Source organism: Callorhinchus milii, unplaced genomic scaffold, assembly GCF_018977255.1.
Source record: "Callorhinchus milii isolate IMCB2004 unplaced genomic scaffold, IMCB_Cmil_1.0 Scaffold1, whole genome shotgun sequence".
In the NCBI taxonomy this organism is placed as follows: Eukaryota; Metazoa; Chordata; class Chondrichthyes; order Chimaeriformes; family Callorhinchidae; genus Callorhinchus; species Callorhinchus milii.
In genome coordinates this window covers 42,352,576-42,376,475 of record NW_024704742.1, presented here as the reverse complement: position 1 = coordinate 42,376,475, position 23,900 = coordinate 42,352,576, and the positions used below count along the sequence as shown (strand labels likewise).

The 23,900-nt window shown below is 39.2% G+C and overlaps 1 protein-coding gene across 2 annotated transcripts in view; it reads left to right on the top strand.

Moving 5' to 3' along the window:
- Nucleotides 1–23,900, top strand: part of kcnip4a (potassium voltage-gated channel interacting protein 4a) — a 559,101-nt gene that overhangs the window by 525,522 nt on the left and 9,679 nt on the right. Inside the window, exons 2-6 of one of the 2 annotated variants that reach the window (XM_042340971.1) lie at nucleotides 2,876–2,977; nucleotides 13,310–13,434; nucleotides 19,865–19,933; nucleotides 21,458–21,553; nucleotides 22,903–23,010. In XM_042340971.1, coding sequence (XP_042196905.1) covers nucleotides 2,876–2,977; nucleotides 13,310–13,434; nucleotides 19,865–19,933; nucleotides 21,458–21,553; nucleotides 22,903–23,010 — 500 coding nt within the window. The remainder of the gene's footprint in view (nucleotides 1–2,875; nucleotides 2,978–13,309; nucleotides 13,435–19,864; nucleotides 19,934–21,457; nucleotides 21,554–22,902; nucleotides 23,011–23,900) is intronic. The other variant, XM_042340966.1, reaches the window with a different exon arrangement.

The following is a 23,900-nucleotide window of genomic DNA, read 5'->3' as shown; positions in this document are numbered from 1 at the left end:
AAATCGAAGTATCCTTGCAGATATTAAGGTCAATGTTCGCATGCACCTTACTAGCACTTTAGCACTTACTATTATATGTTGAATCATTTTAAAAGGAACAGGCCAACTGAATAACAAAAATAGGTTAAATATAAACAACAACAACAAAATTACATAGTTACGGACCCAAACTGAAAGTCAGGGTGGAGGAGGGTGGAGGACATGTGGGGAAGCAGGGAGATTGAAAGCACAGTCGAAGAGGACGGTTTTGAGGTGGGTCTTGAAGGTGCCGAGGAAGGGAGCGAGATGGAAGGACTGCGGGTTGGAGTTCCAGAGGCTGGGTGGAGAGTGGTGGGTGCAGAGTGGTGGAAGGTTCACTCGCCGATAGTGGGGCGAGCAAGGTGAGGGACGTGAAGCAGGCTGGAGCCCGCTGAGCGGAGGGAGTGAGCAAGGTGGTAGAGGTTTAAGAGGTCAGAGTGATAGGGGGGAGCAAGAACGTGGAGGTCTTTGAAGATGAGGACCAGGATCTTGAACTGTATCCTCTGTGTGATGGGAAGCCAATGGAGTTGGGCAAGGATGGGGTGATAGGGTCGCGAAGCCTAGTACGGGAGAGGACACGGGCTGCAGAGTACTGGATGATCTGCAGCCTGTGGAGGGAGAAGTTGGGAAGGCCGACAAGCAGTGAGTTTACATACTCGAGCCTCAATGTAATATTAATGTAATGCAACGTAATGTAATGTAACATTAAATATAGTCCATCCTCCAATTAGTGTAAGAAAATATAATTCAGTATTTTATTTCAGAGGAGATATTTATATTTTGATTGGTCTTTCTCTTCCTTGTGGAGACTAACAATTTGAATTTTCCTGTCAATCCAGAGAACCATGCAGTAAGTCATTTTGCAAATGAGCAGTTTTCTTGACCATGATTCCAATTGGGAAGCATAGAACCTGGGATCTTCAATGCCAACTTTTGTGGACAATTACACTATGTGGCTCGTGCTCAATTCTTCCAGTTTAAACAATTCCAATGGATAACAATAATAATAACAATCCTTGCATTGATATAGCGCCTTATCACATCTCAAAGCTCTTCACAGAATATACTGTGAAGTGAATTGACTGTATATTTTGTTGGCAAAGGGTGCAGCCAATTGCACACAGCAGTGACCGACCAAGCAGTCGTGGATTGAGTGACCAATTTGTTATTTTTTTTGAAGAAATTATTACCCCCGGAAAAGCGATCCGCCAATCAACTATCAACAGGGTTCCTGCTTACTACTAGGTAAACAGAGGCGCGTGGAGTAAGGAAACTTGCTCAAAATGTTGCCTTGCCGGGAAGCAAACCCAGGTCTCTTGCTTGTGAGGCGTGTGCTCTAACCACTGAGTTACAGGACTCAAGACCGATGAAGAAAACATCTGTGAAATTTCCAATAAAGTCACTTGCTCAAATCTAACTCCAACCTGAGCAGTTCCCTGCAGAGATGAGAATCACAATATGATGGGTCTCCTCAAAGGCCAAGAACAACATAACAAGCATAACATACTTCCTGACAGGCAGGAGAGTGACTTTCCTTTTCTTCACACCATCAAAATTGGAACAATAGTTTGGAAAGTACTCCCGCAACACTTTTTTCTCCTTTAACTATTGACAATTTAGTTCAATAAATTACAATGGTTGGGGTGAAACAGGGTCCCATACTTGTTGAGAAAAGTTGTTTTTTCTCAGGCTACAAGCAGGAACTTTTAGAAAGTTTACAAAGAGATTCCTGGAGTCTAACCACCTGTTATGAAGAGATTTGTGGGCTCTAATTTGTGGCATTTCCTAATGTATTTCTTAAAAAGAAATGCGCAGTTATCAAAATTTCTATAACATCAAATATGCTGAAGAATAAACATTTGATGTGTAAAAAATAATGCATTCTTCATTCATTCAATATGTTAGAAATTCAATAGTTACACATTTCTTAATGAGATATCTGGTATCAAATATTGAAATTAGAGCCACCTATTTCTGAGAAAAGATCAGTTTCAGTTGGTGTCGTGTGTGTACCGAAGCCCAAACTTTCCTTTTTTTCCTGGCTTTTAGCTCTGCAATAAAAGTACCCATTTATTTGTTACTGATGTAAGCTCATTGGAAACCTAATTTGCAATTACAATGCCTGCTTATTGTAAGAGATAGAAGTACGTACAATAACAATCTTCTGAGGTAAAAATCAGATATTTGCTGAGTGCTGGTTCAAAAAAGGACTGCAGAGTCCAAAACTAGATTGATGCAACTTTAATGTCCATGATTGGCTGGAGCTGTGCAGAAGAATGGAGCTTAGTGTTGTATACAAACCATGACTTCCTGAAATTGGACTTTATTGTGTCAACTTGAATACCTTTATTATGAATGCATAAAATAATTCTTTATAACATGTGGGCTTCCTTATCTCCAGCTATGGGACACTAGTACCTATACTATGCCAAAGAATATATGTATTTAAATTCAGCTAATTAAAGGTAATTTTGAAAGGTGTACCAATTCAATGTAACATTTCCATAATACGGTCCTTTTATGAGCAAATGAGCAAAAGGACCATATGAGGGCCAATGTCTGTTCTGTCTGAAGAGCAGAATAGTTAATTTCTTCTAACTTAGAGATGGACTCTCTGATGGTCTGTTTGTAATATAAGCAAAGAAAAAACATACCTAGCACATGCTGAATTATTGTTGTCTTGAGCATAGTTTACTAACATTATGTACCTCTGGGTTGGCTTCCTCACTCTAAAATAATATATGCTTGTTGCATGCTTAGCACTTCAAACCAATGGCATTGTGGCATTGCATGAAGCATGCACATACTTCTCTTTGAAGCCCAATGAAATAACAAATACTGATCATATATCTTCTAGGTTTCATCTACACTCAGAATGGCACCAAACGCAGCATTAAAGAGCGTCTCATGAAGCTCTTCCTCTGTTCTGTTGCTAAAAAGTCAACTTCTAATTCTCAAAGCAAGTCTTTTTTTTGTTGTTCTTAAGCACTATATATGCTGATCTCAATTGTTTTCATGAATGGTTTATGTATTTCTGGTTTCCCTGATTTCTGGTCTCTCACTGTTAAACACAAGAGATGAATATTTAAGTGGATTTGAATTTTAGCTTCATCTATAGCACTACTAAAAAAAGCACACAGTCACTAGATCGGCAGGGAAAGTGGTCGTGTACTTTGCCATTGGATGTCCAAAGGTCAGACAACCCCAGGTACAGTACAGTAAAAATAACAATGACACCAAGTCTGGCTCCAAGTGCAGAGAGAAGCTATTCATTTTCTATCTACCACAATGACATGGGTCTATGGTAGACACATGAAATGATGTCAACCTTGGGCCACTGGTCACTTGTGCATGAGAGGCAAACACATCTAAGCCAACGTAAAATGAAATGGAACAACATTGTGTATTTCTACACATGTCAGTAATAGTCCTTTCAGAAGCATGTTCGGTCTATGCTTTTGTTCATTCTGTTTATTCATCCCCATTAAACTCATTCATCGATAAAATAGACTATTCACATGTCACCCTAAAGGATATCATTAAGACAATAATTGCTGACTATGGATATAGATTTATTAATCAGAACATAGATTTATTAATGGCAATTGTGTAGAATCTAATTCAATACAGTTAATGGGGAAAACCCAGTATGTGACGTCCAAAGGATTGCTTCTATCTAACACTCTTTGATTTAACCCAATTAGTTCAATACATTTTCAGTAATCGAATGCTCTATGTGCCAGAAAACTTATTTTATAGATCAGAGTACTGGGATGCTATGTGCTTTCAATAACCAAATCTTGAGTCCTTTTTTTTTACTGGTGATAATTATCACAACATGGGACATTCTATAATCCCAGAGAAGACTCGATGATAAAGGACACCAATGAGAGAACTGGAGAACTCCTTCCGAAATACCCCAATTTAGCTTTTGGGTGAAACTATATTAACTATCTCCCACCACTTTTGAGCTGGACGATGGTGCTTGGTATCCTGCCCCTACCACACAAAGCCCAGCTTTTCAGTTCAGGGAATACAAGTTTAGCTCAACTATTAAAGAGCAGATTGTTCCACGATATGATAATATCACCTGTGATGATTATCACTTCACATATGTTATTTTAATTAACACTGGTTATATTACCACATCAATTATTTTACCTTTTATTAACAAGGAAGAGCACACAGCGGAGTGAGCACAAATGTGTAATCTTATCTTGAAGTATAAATAATGATTAAATGTCACTTAGGGATTGCTCTTGTGGGCTATGAATATCATCTGTGGCCCTTAATGGAATTGTTGTTTTAGTCTCGCTTTCGGTTCTCTCTATTCCATTCTAATCTACTCTTGATCTCCTCTATTCCTATGTACATGATGTATAATTCAAACAAAAACTCCTGCAGTTAACATGCATCATCACTTATATTGAAATAAACCAAAATAGCAAAGTGCTTTGAATCTAGCACATTCCTCTTTCTTATTATAGTAGGCATTTGCTCCAGAACAATGTACGTGAGATGTTGAACTTGAAATGTAATTTGTCTTGAAACATTTAATTGAAAATTTATCAGCTATGAGTTACATGTTAGCGGCATTAATGTCACCAAATTGATCTCATGTCTTTTTTTTCTGATTTATTGGAAACAATGAAATCAATCAAAAATACTGATAGTAGACACCATGGTTCGATTTTAGCTCTTAAAACAGCATGGGGCAAGTAATCCCACCTGGGTCTAGATTTACTCTATTTTGTAAACTTTTGTAACATTTTGTAGAACATCTAAAATGTGACAAATTCTTAAACACAATTTTATTATTTGCCAAATTTTAGACATTCAAGAATGCTACATAAATAGAGTAAATATAGGTGTAATTTCTTCTCCCACAAATTGTTTGGCGGGTCCACATATTTTGGGAGAGAAGCTATTCGCAACTTTACTCATGCAAGACTCCTATTTTCTAATTTGGTTGGCATTGTGTCCATTCATTCTTATGTATCTGGCCTTTTCACTGACTATACTACAACAACAACAACAAAATGACATTTGTATAGAGCCTTTCACATCGGAAGGACATCCCAAGACAGTCAGTGTTTTAGACCCAAGCTGGGGGTCGGGATTGGGGAGGGTGGAGGGCAGGGGAGGAAGGAGGGTGATCGAAGACACGGTCGAAGAGGAGGTTCTTGAGGTGAGTCTTGAAGGAGGCAAGAGAGGGAGTGAGGTGGAGGGACTGCGGGATGGAGTTCCAGAGGGTGGGGGCAGAGTGGCTGAAGGTAATACCAGTGTTCAGCCAGAGCACAACAGTTTTTAAAACTCAATCCATGAATGTTTGTGGGACACTGTTGTGCACAATTGGTTGCTGCGTTTCGCCCACAAAATATACAGTCAATTCACTTTACAGTATATTTTATGAAGCGCATTGAGACGTCTCAATGTTGTGATAAGGCGCTATATCAAATGCAAGGATTATTATTATTAATAAAAAGAAGTTGCTTTCACCTTACAAAATACTAAAAAAGGGACACAGGATATAGTATTAAATGCTTTTAGTTTCTGATGAAGGGAAAGATTGGAGATACAGTAGACATGAGATAAGAGATATGGGGGTCACCTTTCAGATGGCAAGCTTTGCTTATATCTTGGACAGGTGTGTGAGAGAAATGCTGGAGGAATCTCTAAAATTATGGTTGACTTGACCTTTCTGAGAAATAAGGATTTAGGAGAGATGAGAGGGTGTTGTTTGAGAGAAAAATAAATATTTGACACAATTAAAACTGTGCTGGTGTTAGAGGTGAGAGTTCTATGAGAGACCAAAGAAGTAGTGAAGTCAACAACAGAAAGAAGAAATAACTCACATTTTTAAATTGCCCTATCACATCAAAACGCCTGACAGTCCTTCACAAATAATTACTGTCAAATACATTGCCTGTTTTTGTAAACAAACATAGTACTGATTTTGCACCAGCAAGGTCCTACACATAGCCATGAGGTGAATGGCCAATTAATCTGGAGGATTGCTGGCCTGGAATATCAATAGTTGAAGAACTTTATGTCGAGCTGTGAAAGGAAACTCATCAAACAGCATAGAGGAGATCAAGGAGCAGTGATTCAAGCATTGTACAGTGAGAGGAATGACAAGAATGAATAATGAAAACAAACACTGCAGTTGTACTTCATTGACATTTTATGGATTCAGCGGCCATGTTTTCCCTGGGAATAACACTGGCAAACTCTCACAACTAACCAGGAAAGTGGCAATCTGAAGTTGCGTTACTGTACTTTGCAAATTTATCTTGGATCGCTTCGAATTTACAAGTTTGGAGTGGACCTTTGGAACATCCGAACTTAGTAAATTCTTAAATGTATTATTGATTTTGAAGGGATTTTTCTGTAAATTTTTTGCAACTTTTTTCTGTAGAAAACTGACTTCAATAAATTCAGTAAGTCTAGGTCAAGTGGAGTTTATCTCCCTTGACAGAGAGCCACAGTCCAGAGCAGGTTTAATCCGCCATTATTATTATTATTATGGCTTGCATTGAGGACGAGGAAGACCTTGGAGAAAGTCCTGCATCTACTGAGGGGATTTGATACCAGGTAGAAATTGAGGTTAAACTAGTAAGAGGTGAACTTTTTCACCAGTGTAATCCAATTGGCGGATTGCTTTCTCGGGGTAATAATCTTTTCAAAATATAAATAAAATAAATAAATAATAATAATTTGTTCACTCAATCCATGACTGTTTGTGGGACACTGCTGTGTGCAATTAATAGCTGCATTTCATCCAAAACAATATACAGTCAATTCACTTTACAGTATATTCTGTGAAGCGCTTTGAGACGTCTCGAAGACATGATAAGGCGCTATATCAAATCGAAGGATTATTATTATTATTTATTCATCAAAATGTTGGTATTGCACTGGAAGGACTCTAAGTGGCTGTGTCCTCTAAAACCCTTTCCAAGGGCTCAGTTAATATTATACCATTATACCCTTTGATGCAAGAAGAGTATTTGGTTAGTATTGTGTATTGTATTTTACATGATGACTTAATATGTTTAGAAGATTTATTTCTAGAATTTGGCAGAAAATTAAAGCTTGGTTGAATCATGGCACTCTAACTCCAAATGGCAGAAGCTGTGAGTTTTGTAGCTGACACCAGGACTTGAGCACTAAACCTAAGGTGACACCCCAGTGCAAAATTGGGTGGATGCAACATTTTTTAAGGTGAGGTCCTTTGAATGAAATACTAACCCAAAATTTGGAATGCCTCTTTAGAAGATACCAAGTTCAAAGAGACAGATGGAGGCATACTTGGATTCCAGCTCAGGAGGATTGCTGGTTTGGAAGAAAGAGCATTAAAGTGTCACTTTACAGTATATCAATTTGGTAAAGCTATTATCCTCCAAAGCGGCATTGGAAGGCTGCAACCCGAGATTCAAAAGTTGATTTTTGGCAACTAAAAAACATCAAGGATGGACCAGCATCATATTTGTACTTGGCTCAGACTGCCTGCCGTCTTTATAGGCCCCGCTGCTGAAGTGATTATTTTAGGTCCAACAGTTGCCAGACTATCAGCCTAACAAGATCCCATCTAAATGTGTTTTACTGCTCTTTCAGATTTTAGAACTACAGGTTTACTTAAGGCATGATGTGGAGCTTATGATGTCTAATGTTCTTTTTTTAATGACCAATCATCATTACCCATGTCTATACTGTAGTTAGTATTCGAACAGTGAAGGTCAGAGGATTTTACATTGTTTGATTCTAAACAGGGCAAGATATCTAAAAAGGAATAATTTGCAAGGGAAGGGCAGGTAAACGGGACTGATAGGCTGCTCTTTCATACAAACACAGACACAATGAGCCGAATGGCCTTTTCTGTTCTGCAACGTTCTAAGCACTGTTCTAGTGTTGTTCTAGTTAACAGATGGTGGGAAATACAGGTATCAACTTTGCCAGCTGATCAAAAAAAAGTTGTACATTTTTCTGTAGTTTTAATGACTTTAGAAAGCTACAGTCTAACCCTTACGAAAAAGGAGCTATATAAATGCAAGTTGTTGTTGTTGTGCCCCATAGTAGATGACTGTGGAAATAAGTGAGAAGGGTATTAGACATTGGCCGGTAACTTAAATTGCATTACAGTCTTCTTGATCAGGCAGCTGTTGTCTGAGAGGACCAAATAACTGAAGCAAGTGTGAATCCCCTTCAGCATAAAATAGATTCTGTATTCAACTCCACTGTGTTTAAGAATTTAAGAATTTAGCAGTGTCAGGTTGGCTCAATTGCTGGTACAACCTTCTGACTCTGAGTCAAAAGGTTATGGGTTCAAGCTCCACTCTGGGAATTGGAATTCATATAGTGTCTGCTGACATCCAATGTAGTACAAGGAGTATGATGCATTGTTGAAGGTACCATCATTCAGTTGAGACTGAGGTCCTATCTGCTTATCCAGGTGGACATTAAAGATCCTAGTGGCACTATTCAAAAAGAGAAGGGAGTCCCGGCCAACAATCCCCCAAATAAATATTCATTACATGGCTTTTTGGTTCTTTCGTACACAAAATACACACTGCCATATTTCTTTACAGTATATTTTATGAAGCCCTTTGAGACATCTTGATGACACAATAAGGCACAATATCAAATGCAAGGATTATTATTATCTCTATTATTATCTCTGTATTATTAATAATAATAATAATATTACAGAGGATCACTGAGCATCAATGTGCATGAGATATACTGAGCTCTGTTGCCCCACATATGTGCAGAAGTATGATTGAGGGTGTTCAGCTTGCTTGGCTGGGTATTGGTATTCCATTGCAGAAATTCGTTTTTTTTATTGTGCAACAATGGAATACTAAGTCTTTCCAATGAAGAAAACAGATAGCATGAATGCGTGATTACACTTACTACATGATCCCTTTTATCCACTCTTCTCATTTGATCCTGGTGCACAACCTATGTCCCCCTGCCCTATGGCCACTGTATGTTAGCCTCAAAAAAGGGAAGATGAGCAGCCACACTGAAACCAAAAGCTCTCCACAATAGCAGCTTATACACCATTGCTGCCATGGTATTGCCTCTGTGACCCCATCTCTGCACTCAAAACTTTCACAAACATAGTCGCTTGCCCAAGATGGTTTGACCTTCTCTCCCAATGTGGAACAATGTATTATATTGCCCTTGCAGTCTGCAAATTCAATCTACAAATGTATGACCTTACACAATGTGAATGAGATGAAACATGATTGAAGAATCGTGTATATCTGCTTAATACCAATAAGGTAATTGTCACTTGCAGTGCTCCTTTGTCATGAGTGCTACTGGCTTGATGGAAAATCCATTAATGTAGTTAATGTGGTGTCACTATACCACAAACTGCTCGTGAAGAAATGTACTGGTGTAAAATGACCGCTTTCTTGATGTGCGTCAGGAAGCTCACAAGGGGCAGTTCTCTCCTTGGCTTAGTTCTAGTCAGTGACCCTGATTCCTGCTCAGGGAGTAGAAGTAAATAAACCACAAGGTGACAATGACCATAGTCAATACTATTCATCTGACTTAGAAAATGGCACAAGCAAACAATCCAGGTCTAGTTTAGACAGACAAACTTCAGGGCATGAACGCATAGACAGGGAGGAAGTACTCAAGAATAAATCAGTTGAGGATAAATGAACATCAAGCATGCAGAACACGTACATTCCTAACTGGAAGTAAGCAAACATAATAATAGAATAATAATAATTCCTGCATTTGATATAGCGCTTTTCACATTGTCTAGCCGTCTGAAAGTGCTTTACAGAATATACTGTAAAGTGAATTGACTGTATATTTGTGGACGAAACGTGACAGCCAATTCCGTACAGCAGTGTCCCACAAACAGTGAATTGAGTAACCGAATTATTATTATTTTTTTCTTCTTGAGGGATTATTATCAGGCAGGTGGAGTAAGAAACTTACCCAAGGTTTTGACCTACCAGGAATCGAACCCAGGTCTCTCACTTGTGAGGCGAGCGCTCTAACCACTGAGCTACAGGACTCCACATTATTATTAATAATAATTACAATCCTTACATTTGGTATAGCACCTTTCACTTCAGGAGGATATATCAAAATGCTTTACAGGATATAATGTAAAATGTAATGACAATGTTTTCTGTGGGTAAACATGGTTCTTATATTCGTGAAAGGTGACAGAGCATAACTGACAACTACAGATCCATTAGTCTGACCTCAATAATTGGAAAATTAATGGAATAAATCATAAGAAACAAGATGGAAGGTTTCCTGTATGAAATAAACTAAATAAATGACAGGAACACGGTACAGAAGAGGTAGATTGTGTTTTCACAAATTAGGAACGTAGGAACAGTAGCAAGTTAAGGCTGATCTGCCAATTTGTTAGATTATTGCAGATCTTTACATCCAATTTATAATAATTCTTGCATTTGATATAGTGTCTTATCACATCATCAAGACATCTGAAAGCACTTCAAAGAATTTTACTGTGAAGTGTAGTGACTGTGTATTTGTATTTCCCCACACAACATAACAGATTCCTTTTCAAAGTATGCCAAGGACTGGAGCTGAAAGGACCAAAGTACTTTTGATCCAGACCTCTTTTGTGTTCTGTCAGACATCAAGTCCTGGATAAGAGCTAACTTTCTTCAGTTGAACATCAACAAGACTGACGCTCTCCTGATTGGCTCCTGTCAACACCTCCTCACCTCAGGCGCTGACAGCATCACCATCCATGGTTGCACACTCCACCTTTCTAAGCCAGTTCAGTACCTTGGGGTCTTATTTGACCCTCAACCATACTTTCTACCCCACATCTGCGCCATGATCTGCTCTGCCTTCCCCCACCTCCGCAACTTTGCCCAGCTCCACCACCGTCTCACACAGCAGGCCACCGAAACCCTCATACATGCTTTCATTACGTGGAGGCTCGACTATGCAAACTCGGCCTCCCCAACTCCTCCCTCCACAGGCTGCAGATCATTCAGAACTCTGCAGCCCGTGTCTCTCATACACCAGGTTCCACGACCCTATCACCCCCATCCTTGCCCAACTCCAATGGCTTCCCATCACATAGAGGATCCAGTTCAAGATCCTGGTCCTCACCTTCAAAGCCCTCCACGGTCTTGCTCCCCTCTGCCTCTGTGACCTCCTAACACCCTACCATCCTGTTCGCTCCCTCTGCCCAGCGGGCTCCAGCCGCTGGGATCTCTCGCACTAGCCAAGCACCATGAATTTTCAGGGTGGTCCTTTTATATCTACCTTCTCTAATTTGATCTTCAGAATTCTGCTTTCAAAAGAAGAGAAAATAACGATTTCCACTTAATTATTTGATCCTGAGCTTATCTTTCCCCCCATCACTACTTTCCAGAGCTTTGGGACGTCCTCCCGACATGAAAGGAGCTCTATAAATGTTATTTTGTTGTTGTTTTGTTGTTCCTGCTTGACTTCCATCTCTTCATTACACACCCCTCCAAAACAGTTTAGACCCCAATAAAACATTTTTTTAAAAAGGATGGAGGTAGGATATAATATAATTTTCTTTACTGTTAACCTTGCCAATTGAAGGTGTTTTATATTATCTTTCCTATTGAGGGATGGTTCAATGGGGATCAGTCACCCTCCTGTATCTCACTTCAGTGACCATTATTCCCTTTAGTCTTGCCAGAGACTGTTGGCAGAGGTTATCACAGTGGGTTTCCAGCCTCTCTACCCCCACCATTTGGAACTCCATCCCACAATCCCTTCACTTTGCTCCCTCTCTTAACTCCTTCAAGGCATGGCTCAAGACCCTACTTTTGCCTTCAGCTGCCCTCCTACCTCCTCTGTGCTCCCTCATCCCCCTGATCCCCACGCTTGGGTCGTGATCCCTGACTTTTCAGTGCCTTGGGACATCCTCTCGACTTGAAAGGCACTTTACAAATGTAATTTTGTTGTTGTTGTTGGAGCCCAGTTCTATGTTCACTTGGTGCGCACCAATATGCACCAACAAAGGGGGTTCTAGATAGAGATCAGCATGGGTGCTGAGGCTAATTCATTGTGGTACATTTACTTTCATTCCCGCAGTGCATAATAAACTCAGCACGATCCCCATTCTTTCTCTTTCTTGATACGTTATTTTGTCTCTTACTTAATCACAAATCAAGATGAACAAATGCCGTGTAAACCTTCCTGTGTCAAAGAAAAGGCTTCAAATGTCCATTTCTGATACAGCATCTTTTCTGAGTATTTGCCAGCTACGTGCAATGTCAGTTTGCACTTCTCTTTCAAATCAGTATGAAACTAAGGTGATGATTCTATTGATATTACCTGTTCATTACCTGTAAATGTTGGTTTAATGAGAACACCTGGGACAACATAAAGATAGTATGAAGCCAGTATCAACTTGTTGCATCATTGTATTGACAGTGCTTTATCTTTCTCAAAGCACTACCCCATAATTTTACACAATACTTTACTTCCCAAGGACCTATCTTCTCTCTTTTAATTCCTTCAACTATTTCTGGATCAGTGAATTTCTGAGGTAATGCTCACAAAATATTTTAGGGATTAATATTTATCTAGATTCACTCAAAATCTAAGATTATGAGCCATAAAGACTGACAGAACAAAATAACTTTCCAAAGTGGGTCTGTACTGCAACTCTCCCAATGGCAAAGCAGCTGAAAGACCCTATCTGGTTCAGTCATCTTGTGTGTTAATTTAGATTCTGTTCAAAGTTAAATCTCAGTTTGTACACTATTAAATATCCCTGAAAACTTGCCCTGCTCATCCGTTAGGAACTCTTAAGTTAATTTGCTGATTTCACTTCTTGCAAAGCAATTATAAGATACATACCAGATTTATACAGAGTCAATCATACAAGTCAGTGAATCATTCATTCAGAACTAAAGCTCTCAAATACTATTTTGCTTTATGCATCAACTTCAAGAACTTCCAGATGAGATAAAGGTCAGTCAGATAACAGCAAAGATTCATCTGTATTCACCTTCATCTTATTGTCTGTAGAGCACCCCACCTTCACCCGTGTGACATGTCATTCCTCATATCAGTCATTCTGTGTCTACAGAGAGAGATTATGAGCTTGGCTGAGGTTGAACAAACTCATTTTGTATAGGACCCTGGCAGAAAGGGGACTTTATGAGCCCCAGAGTTGGAAGGGTCAAAGAGAATGGGAGCGTCTCGGGGAAGAGTTTGAAGAAAGTTAATTGTTTTCCTGATTCAGAAAGTCTTTTGTTCTTTCGAATAATACCTGCTTTTGTCTCTTTTACAGACAGTGTTGAAGATGAAATGGAAATGGCTACTGTCTGCCATCGCCCTGAGGGGCTGGAACAGATGCAGGCACAAACTAAATTCACAAAGAAGGAGCTTCAGATCCTGTACAGGGGGTTTAAAAATGTAAGTGTCAGAGAAATTATACTCAAAGGGTACTCGGATTCAAAACTAATCTCAACATTTTCACTTATACAGTCCTCTGTTTATTGTTCTCTTTATACTCTGCACCTGCCATTGATTCAATGCTATTTTAATGCTGAATCATTGGTAAAAGACACTGATTTGTTTAAGTGCACTGCTACCAAAATCGAATCACTGCTTTGGCCTTAGTATAAATCCAGGTTGTACTGCAGCAGCTTCAAAAGAACTTTATAGCATTAGAAAAATTGACTGACATTTAGATTAGCTGCAAATATGCAGAGCTCTAACCTCCCAGCCAACCTGATGGCCCATAAGGAAATATTAGAAAATTGCTCTAGCAGTCATGTAAATTCTATCTGAGCTCAGATGATTGAAGGCAAGTGGTTCTCCTTCTGGGCTGATTCAGTAGTTAGAAGAAGAAGGGACAAGATTGGGATCAATTCAGAAAGTAAATTTTGTATTTCCTTGTTCAATCTTGCGTTCTCTGTCGATACAGCAGTGATTTGTTTACTCTTTAGAAAAGCATTAGCTCTGTAGAATCACATTATTACAGATTTGTTCTTCTAAAGTCTTATTTGGTGGTACCATTCCCTCAACTGAGATTTTATCCTACCTCTGCGACCTGCTTCAACCACATTGATCCAGCTTCTCCTTTCACTCAATGAATAGCAGCCTGCTTCATGTCCCCGCCCTATCCATCCCACCATCGGCAGGAAAGTTATCAGCTTTTCTGCTCCTCCATCCCAGAGTCCCTCCAATTCGCTCCCTGCCTCCCCACTTTCAAGGCATGTCTCAAAACGTACCTCTTTGACTGCATTATCGGTCATCTCTCCACCTCCCTCAGCTCCCACCCCCAACACCTATCCAGCATTGTTAAGCACTTTAAGACATCCTCCTGACATGAAAGGCATGATATAAATGTAAGTTGTATTGTAATATTGCTGATCCACACAATGGGGCCGATTTACAATTTTCTCAATTGGGAAGCGTTAGTTACTACTTCTGAAAACTCTCAAATAATTTGGCATAGAAGCAAAACAGTATATTTCAATTTTCAAAAGCTGGCACAGTACAGAAAAAGGCCAAAGAGCAAAGCTCTGTTCATCCGTTTGCGAAAATCATAAATTAGATCTTCTTCCCTCTATGGCATTCACGTTCCCCGGCTCACTATCAGGGAGATTTTGGGTGACTCTCAGGCAACTTTCTTGCTGCTTGACTATCACTTCTTGATAAGGAAGCACTTCTCTTCCATTGAGAACTTCCATTTTTTGGAATTGCTTATCATGTCATACAATCCTGCGGCATTGTGCAGCCAAAGTTTACAGGAACTTTATTCTGCTTCCTCAGATTGAAGTGCATCATTCAGGGGATTTATAATAAAGGAAATTGGAAAATTCTTAGATTCAATTTTAATTTGGAAGCTAGTTTCCAATGGCTCTTTTTCAGAACTGCAAAAAACTGCCTTCCAAATTAAAAACGAATGCCAGATATTTTACAAAGTTCTTACATTTTAAGACAATAATCTTATGGTTAAGACTATGAAAAATTTCAAGCCTCCAGTTGTGAAACATCTTTTACTTCCAATAGAAATAAAATTGAATAACCGAACAATGTTTTTGTCAAGCCATAGGAAGATGGAACAAAATCGTATTTGATTTATTCCCTCTCATACCCTAATTTTCCCAAATGGGGGGATTTAAGCAACAAAAACTTTCATTTACATAGTGTCCTTCATGCAGAACCCTGAGACACCAGGAACAACACTAGGAAGCATAGAATTCAATTTGTGTTGACCATCAAAAAAGGGAACAAATCAAAGACTGAAGGTAACATTGAGTCACCTTTAGAGTAAACTATTGTCCCATAGATTGTTAGAAAGTTTACTGCACTTTCAGGTTGTACTGGTGCGAGCTTCACCACTCTCATCTCATCCCCTTGCTAATCTTCAATATTACTTTTCGTTTATTATTTGTTAAATTCCATTTTAGATTCTCTTAGAAATTTGGCTTCAATGGCAAGGCATTATTAAGCATATTAACAAACCACTCTGTAAAATAGATGATGGAATTGTTCATGAGTGCAACATTACCAGTTAAAAAGTATTGAAAGTAACATGAATAGGATGAGGGATTTTCACTGTATGTGTTTCGTTAACGGTGTGCAATTGTGCATATTCAGCAAAGCCAGGGCTAATACATCATTCAGGAGACTGGGATGTTACTCTTTGTTCAAAATTATAATACTGTATCTGGATGCAGTCAACTGCCCCGAGCGCCATTTAAATCAAGTGCGCTTTCTCGAGTTCTGGTGCCTGCAATGCCTCTGTCAGACTATTTGTGTTTTCTGACAGCTTACACAGCTTAGGACTCACAAGCGAAATAGCTGCTGTGTTTAGAGATGTGACTCCAAAACAAGGAGACTGACGTTCAGATCCCAACCTTGTCTGACGTTTACACTCAGACTTGTGCCAAGGGATGAGTCTGTTATTCTTAGGCGGGTGGTCTGAAGTAAAGGAAGAACAAGAAGGGTGAAATCGTGAACCAGATGACCAGAGTGAGTAAGGTTCTGGAGGTTGGGGAGGGGGATTGAGAAAAAAAGCAAAGGGAATAATACTGAAATAGGCTTTTTGTAACTCTACCAGACGGTGGTTTCAATGGCAAGCCATGTGGGTTTTGCTGATTAGACTCCAGCAGTACCCCAACGCATACACTGTACCCCAAATGCTTTGGCACTTAATTCTGCACTTAATTCGCTCCAGAATTAGGTAAGCAGGATGCGTCCCTACAGAAGAGAGTGAGCATTCCATTCCAATAAATATCTCAGAAATTTCCATGTGCAGTGGGATGCATGGAATTCTGTTTGGTTTGAATACTCTTAAGCACATTGATCATTTTTCACATGTGTCAGACATCCAGCTGACCCAAAAAAAGCAGTTGATGACTGTCACTTAGCCTTAACTGAATTTGCCTACAAAAAACACATTCATTACCCTTTACAGTGACATCTTGTGAAGCCCTTTGAGATGTCCTCTCAATGTGAAAGGTGGGCATCAAATAGATTTATTCTTTTCACTGTAAGAATTATTGAATTTCACCTCACAATTGTCCTGCCATTCTGAATGGACAGTGCAAAACATTGTTAAGATTGTCAATGTCATGTAACTGCAACTGGCAAAGCAGCAGGGAGAATGGATTTCATCATATTAAAATGTGGGTTGAGTTTGAATCAAGTGTACATCAGTGGGGTTTAATTCACAATATTCACACAAGATGTGAGAGGTTTCAATTGCCATTTCTTAAAACTATCCACACTTACAAACAGGCTGGAGTGTGAGAGAGATTCTGCCCTTGAGCTGGCTGCTTCAGTCTCTGGCTTATTCCCACACTTTGGTGACTATCACAAACTGCCGATCCAACTTGAGCTCCCACAGTTTCAAATTAGCACTTCCAATCTCAATGTCAATATTACATTGGCAATATTGCAAAGTGACAAGATTGACAGTATTGCCAGTGAGCCCCAATCCTAATGTGAGATCTCTGTGCATTCTGAGCCTCTCAAAGGATGCTCAATAGTAAAGGATTTAATCACAAATTCAGTTGATTGTGCTATGAATCCCATAAATGCTAACAGCTTCCACTCAGTGAAGGGTATTTGCCTGGTCTGTTGAGATTAGAATGCACCAACGTTCATGTTAGGTCACACAAAGTAAAGCACACAAAATATGTCTCATACGTTTTTGCTTTAGTTCAACACCACAGTTCAGATGTTTATAATTCCCTTTTATCCTTCACATTTTGGATGTAGTAGGAAGTTGCTCACTCATTAAGCAAGAGCAAGGCTTCTGCACCAGTGTCCTGCTGTGGGGATGCTCTTTCTGCTTCCCTCAACTTTAGTTAATGTAATGAGGTGGCTATTTCAATTTGGATTTCATTCTTTTGTTTCAGGTGTTACGATTTTGTTCAGAATTACATTTGTCTTTGATTTCAGTTCAAAGGTTCCCTTGTGTCATAATTTAGTATGATGTGTACTAAGCAATTCAAAGTGAAAGTTGAAGAGTCAGATGAAAATAAAAACAGAACGGCCACAAAGAGTTCCTTCTATTCTCTGCTGTGTTTTAGCTCTGGGGGTCCCAAATCAACCCCCTTCTGGAGGCAGCGATCTTTCTCCTGGCAAACATGACTGAGTGTTGTCTGTCATGTGCTCGGGTGTTTTTGATACTTTTTCTGCTCTAGGTTGGGCTGAACCATTGGGTTATCGAAACAGTTTCATGAAAATGGCATCTTGCAATGAATAGGCAAATTGGTGCAAACATGTGCAAATGTATTTGTTTGACCATTGACCCTGAGGCTGTGGAATTCTGCCCATAGGTCAAACTGACAAGAGCACAGTATCAGAGGTAATATCCATACAATAATTTCCTTAAGGACTACTACATTTGCTATACAGAAGAGATGTTGGATTAATATATAACCTGAAAAATTATTTTCAGTTTATTTATAGATTTGTGGACTTGAATTGGATTTTCTCATTATAAACACATAACCCCTGGTTCTCAAATCAGGTAGTTACATTTTCAGATGACATCAAGCTAGAGGGATTTATGATATCAGAGGAGACAGCATAGATTTCACAAAGAAAGAATCCCTACCCTTCCCACCCTTAGACTAGCCACTTACGGCCTTAGACCCTGCCCCACTAAGAAGGTGAAACTTTCCTGGGAAATCTTGCAATAACTCACTTCAGTCTTTTTATAAACTACGAAAGTCTCAGAATCTACTAATCTTGTTGAATTTTGTATCATGTCAGCCTGAAGAGCATGTAACATTCTCGCTTTTGAGTCAGAAGGTACTGACTGTCCAGCGCCTTGGGACGTGAAAGGCTCTATACAAATTTAATTTTGTTGTTGTTGTGGGTCCAAGTCCCATATTGCCTCTGAACTCACAGTCCAGGCTGACACTCTGGGGGACAAAAGATAACACCTCCAAAGGACGGCACCTGCGACAATGAACTGTTCCCCCAGCACTGTATTGGATTGTCAGTCTAGACTATGAGCTCAAAGTCCCAATGTATGTGATATGCTCCCATGTCTCATTGGAGCCTGTTTGTGACCAGTAGCTGAGCGCTATGCTAGATAGCTTTTTTGATGGGTGGTCGGATGAGTACCAATAAAATCAAGAATTCGCAGAGAGGGAAATCATGTGCATGATTCTTTGCCCTCTGTTGTTCATTGGTGTAACAAAATAATAATAATCTTTATATGTGATGAAGCACCTATGAGGACATCTCAAAGCACTTCACAGAATACAAGTGGTGTAACTGTGTATGTTGTAGGCAAATATACTGAACTACAAATACCCCCCCCCCTCCCCCCAAGGCCCATGTCATTTTTTTTATTGGATGCAGAAAATATCGACTTGGCAACTATGAATTTAGTGACTTCATGAGAAAGCTTGTGAATACAATTGTTGGAAAAATGATGAGGTGCATTTGGAAGATAAAGGCTTGAAGGAGCAGGGCAATGGGATTGAATTAGTAGCTTGCTCTGAAAGCTGGTGCAGTCTCGATGACTGCACTGCGCCGTAAATTTCTATGACTGTATGGGCATACTGTATTTTGGGAGCTCAATAGAAATTGAAATGAGAGCTCACTTTAAATCTACAAGTATCCACTTTCATAAAAGCGATGGTATTAAAGCTTATTGAACTATAACTATTTCTTGCAATGCATAACAATGAGTCAATTGTGTTTCTGCTTGGCTTTAGAATGTTTAACTGTCTTCGCCCACCAGCTGAAATATATTCACTTGTGTTAATAATGCCTCAAGTTCACAACACAATTTGTAATCTGTCTGAACAATCTCTGAGACCTCAATGCCTACGTCCTCCAAGGTATTTGTGCAGTGCCTGAAAATGACAGTCAGGGTACTGATGTGGAAAATGTTTCTTGGCAGAATAGAGACCTTTATTGTTTGAATAGACTGGATAGCTGTGATCCAAATAGCCACAATCCCTTTGCAATATGTTTCAGCTCAGCCACAACTATTTTGATTTGAACGCTCCAGTGGCAGATCATTTTTCAATTTATTAAACGAGTAACTCACTATTGCAGAACTGGCCAATAATTTAGAGATCAGTATAAAGCAGCAATGCGTCAATGGTTCACATGTCTTAAATAATCCAGATGCGATGTTTCAAGTCTAATGCTAGATAATAAAATTAAACTTGCCAGTTTAGAAACTACAAAGACATAAAGTGATTTCTTGTTCCAATGCAAGGCTCCTTTTATGTGAGCGCACAGATTGAAATGCATTTGACGTGATTTACTGTCTGTGTGGAGTTAATGTACAGATAAATTTGATATTACATTGGGCTTTTGGATATGAGATTTATTCATTTTGTCTGCTTATCTACAGGAATGTCCCAGTGGGATAGTCAATGAAGATACATTCAAAGACATTTACGCGCAGTTTTTCCCCAGGGAGGTGAGTATTTATATTGATAATCACCAATGTTCAAATGAGGGAGAATTCCTTGAGTGTTCCTGAAAAATAAGCTGCTCAAGGAGGTGAGTCCCCAGGTGACGAAATGTCCGCTAGATCAATATATCATTTTTGTAAAGTAGTCCTTAACAGTGGGCAGCTGGTGTTCTTCAATTAATTTCAGAGAAATTTTACAACATTGTCAGGAGCTGTATGTTGGAAACGAATATTTAGAGCCAGTTCCAAAATTTAACTTCTTTATGTCTGAATCCAAATTCATACTGAAGCTGGTTAATCAGCTTACACTGTACCACATGATAATGCCCAGTCCAATAAACCACTACAGTTGTATCAGCTTGGCTCAGTTGATAGCACTCTCAGCTCTCGTTGTGGCCTCAAGCCCCAAATACACATTTTATAGCCTAGGTTGATACATCAGTTCAGTACTGGGGGAAAACTGCATCATTAAACTGATGTACTGTCTGTTTGTTCTCTAATCAAAAAGAGAAAGATGATTCTTTCAGTGTTTTGGCCAACAATCTTGCAGATAAATTGGTCAATGACTTTATGGACTATTTGTGGAACCTTGCTGTGCATAAATGAACTGATGCTTTTGCCCACAAAAACACAGCAAATGCACTTGATAACAATTATCTGTGAATTGCTGTGAAGACAACATGAAATACATAATCAAATGCAAGGCTTATTATGATTAGTTTGTGAAAAACAACGCACAATGGCCTCTCCGGCTGAGCTCTGTCAATGTCCAAGGAATGGTATCCCAGCATGTCACTACTTCCAGGAAGTGAAGACAGAAAATTGGAGGAAAGTGAATAATTGAGATTCACACACAATTTCAAAATGTCTGCAATAACTGGTTCATATCGATGAAGCAGATGATTATAACACAGAAACAACAATTTTAGAGTAATGTTCATTGCTTTGTTGGTTTGATGACATAAAGACCGTCATCTTCCAAAAAGAACCGTTTCCCCTGGCTGACAACTATTGGCAATAGTTTATAGAGTGATAGATAATTTCTATGACCATCAATGTGATTTAAATGATTAAGTTAATTTGATACCGCACCAACTTGGCCACTGCAGTTTGCCACTGGCCCTCCACTCTACCTGCCCCACCTTTGACAATCGGGCTTTCAGTCTATCTCCACCCACACTCTGAAATTCTCTTTCAGAATCTCTCTGACTTGCCCCATCCCTCTTGGCTTTCAAGGTATCTTTAGACATTCCTCTTTGACCAAGTCTTCGGTCACCTTTCCCTTCGCCACCCCTTCAGCCCCCACCCTCAGCTCGGGTGACAGTACCTCCTAAGGTGAAAGATGTTTTATAAATGTCAATTTGTATTGTATTGCAAGGTGACATTAAATTAAAGAAGATATGTAGATGGTCAGATTTTGTTGTGATTTTTTTTCTCTGAAATTATGTTTAGGTATCAAAGCTAATAATGAAATGAAGTTTTAGCCTAATTTGAATTGCCGTGGCAAACAACTTGAATTGGATTGTTGAGGAAGTTACCTATCTTTCTATTTCAGATGCATCTACATATGCTCACTTTCTGTTCAATGCATTTGACACAGATCACAATGGTTCAGTGAGTTTTGAGGTAAGTGCCCTTTATTTATTTGGTGTTGGGTTTCCGCATGTGTCAGACACTACTGACCTCCCCTCGAAAACAGAATCTGCAGGGTTTAAGTCAGCACTCTTCAAAATCTTATTGATTTAGGGTCTTATTGCCACAATAGCTGTTTTGATTATCATAATGAGCCTATTTTAGTCTTTCAGGTGCTTAAGCTGGTAATAGTCCTTCTTGCAGTGTGGATCTATGTTACTGTAATGTCTGCTTATGTGGTTCAAACCTAATATTCAGGAACCAAAATTGTCACATTAATTATGACTCTTGGTTTGCGAACAGCAAACTGTCAGTCAGCACATCGCCAATCCCAAACCTGCAAAGGTTGGGATTGGCAATCGAATCTGATTGAATCTGAAGAAGGTCCACTTTTCCAGAGTCCACCTTTTTCCCCCTCCGCTGTTTTGCTCCACCTTTTTTCAGGTTTAGCTGGTTTGGGTTTGACGATTCAATACCTGTGAATTTCACAATCTCACAATATTTGCAAATAACAATGAATCCAGTTTGCAAATGTAACATTTTGGCTCCCTGTGCTTCTCAGCATTTAAGGGCTTTGGATCATGCTTCCTCCTATTCCCCAATACAGCAAAGTTCATCTTGGTGAGCATCTCCTCATAATTTAGAAAATAGTTATTTTCTCTTCCATACACAATACAATGCATAAATGTTCATTTGAAATAAATGAGATGGAAAAAATAAAACAAAACAAAAGCAAAAAAAATTCTGGTTCTTAATTGAAAACTAGTAATTTAAATGGGTGAGCAAAGAACGAAAGTCTATGAATATAAAATTAATATGCTAGTCAAAAATATCGGAAGGCATTTGTTTTTACTACAAGCAGTGGATTTGTGAAACAAGCAGCAGTAGCAGTTAAAGTTGTGTCTCATATCACCTTTCAAATATGAGCTGGTTAAATGCAGTGTCTGGCTGGGAGCAGGATTCAAGGTATTAAGGATAAATACAGATAGAGGTAATTGAATGCTTTCTGTAACATGAGAGTTCCTGCTCTACTGGGGCCATAGAAATGTCATTGTCAAAGATGTATATATAGATTGGAAGCTACATGACTAATCTGGAGTGTTGCCTACTTTACCTTTGAGGTGACAGTCTGAATCTCTTCAGAACTTTTCCTCAGGAGACTAAATGAGTTGGGTAGAGTTCAAAATAGAGAAGATTGGTTTCTTATGTTTTCATGCCAAATTCTGAGAGACTCATTCAAAACATATTTTTTGTGTGTGATTTATGAGCAGCTTGCTTTTAAATGTTGTTTCTCCCCCATTTCTGCAATTGTTCCTTAAGATCCTGCTGCTTTGTCATTTCAGGACTTTGTCACAGGTCTTTCTGTTTTACTTCGTGGGACGATACAAGACAAACTGAAATGGGCTTTCAATCTCTATGACATTAATAAGGATGGATATATAACTAAAGAGGTAAAGTAAGCATTGCAACTTTAAGTGCTCTGAGACCCTGCCCCATTATATAAATGCAAGTTGTTGCTGTTGTTGGAGAATTTGTTTATGTGTTGAAGAAGAGGGTTTTTTGGCACTGTGTTGAAATGTGTAATGAACTGGGTTCATCACTTTTTCCCATCTTTAATAACGTGAGGGAATTCTTCTACAATGCTATGGTTCACTGCATGAAGCTTTGGCTGGGCTTCATTAAATCTGTTTGGTTCAGATTGCTGTATGAGGGCTCCTGTTATGCATCACTAACTGTTTTACCTACTATGAAGAAGACAGATGGCATTGCAATGGGGGAGCTTTAAAATAATCTACAGTGCCAGGTGTATAGATTTCCTGCACAGCCAAAGGATCATTGCTGAAGACTAATCGTGGAGAGTTGAGGGTGCCACTGTTGTGACAACAAAAGAAATGTAATCTGGAAAAAAGCATAAGCTTTATCGAGTGAAAAATGCAACATCATAATTTGCCCACAAAGCACTGCGCTTTGCAGCGAATCCTGTGGAGAGCTTTGAGACGTCCACCCGAGGTGAAAGGTGTTGCTGGTGATTTAATCTATAAGAAAGAGTGTAAACAAAATCATTTGGAGTCAAGGGAGAAACGGTTAAAATGTTGTATTTGAGATAGGTTTCTCTTTTTTTAATACAATTCAGGCTGTACATTCCCGACCCTCTCCACCACAACATTGGTTGCTGAACCTTCTGCAACTATGACCTTAACTTCTGGAACACACTACCTCTATCCCTCTCTCTCACTAGCTCGCTACGTGACTTTAAATCCCAATTAAAAACCTACCTCTTCAATTGCACCTATGGTCACCTCTCCTAAGCCCATTCCCTCCTCTGTTGCTTGTGTCTGAC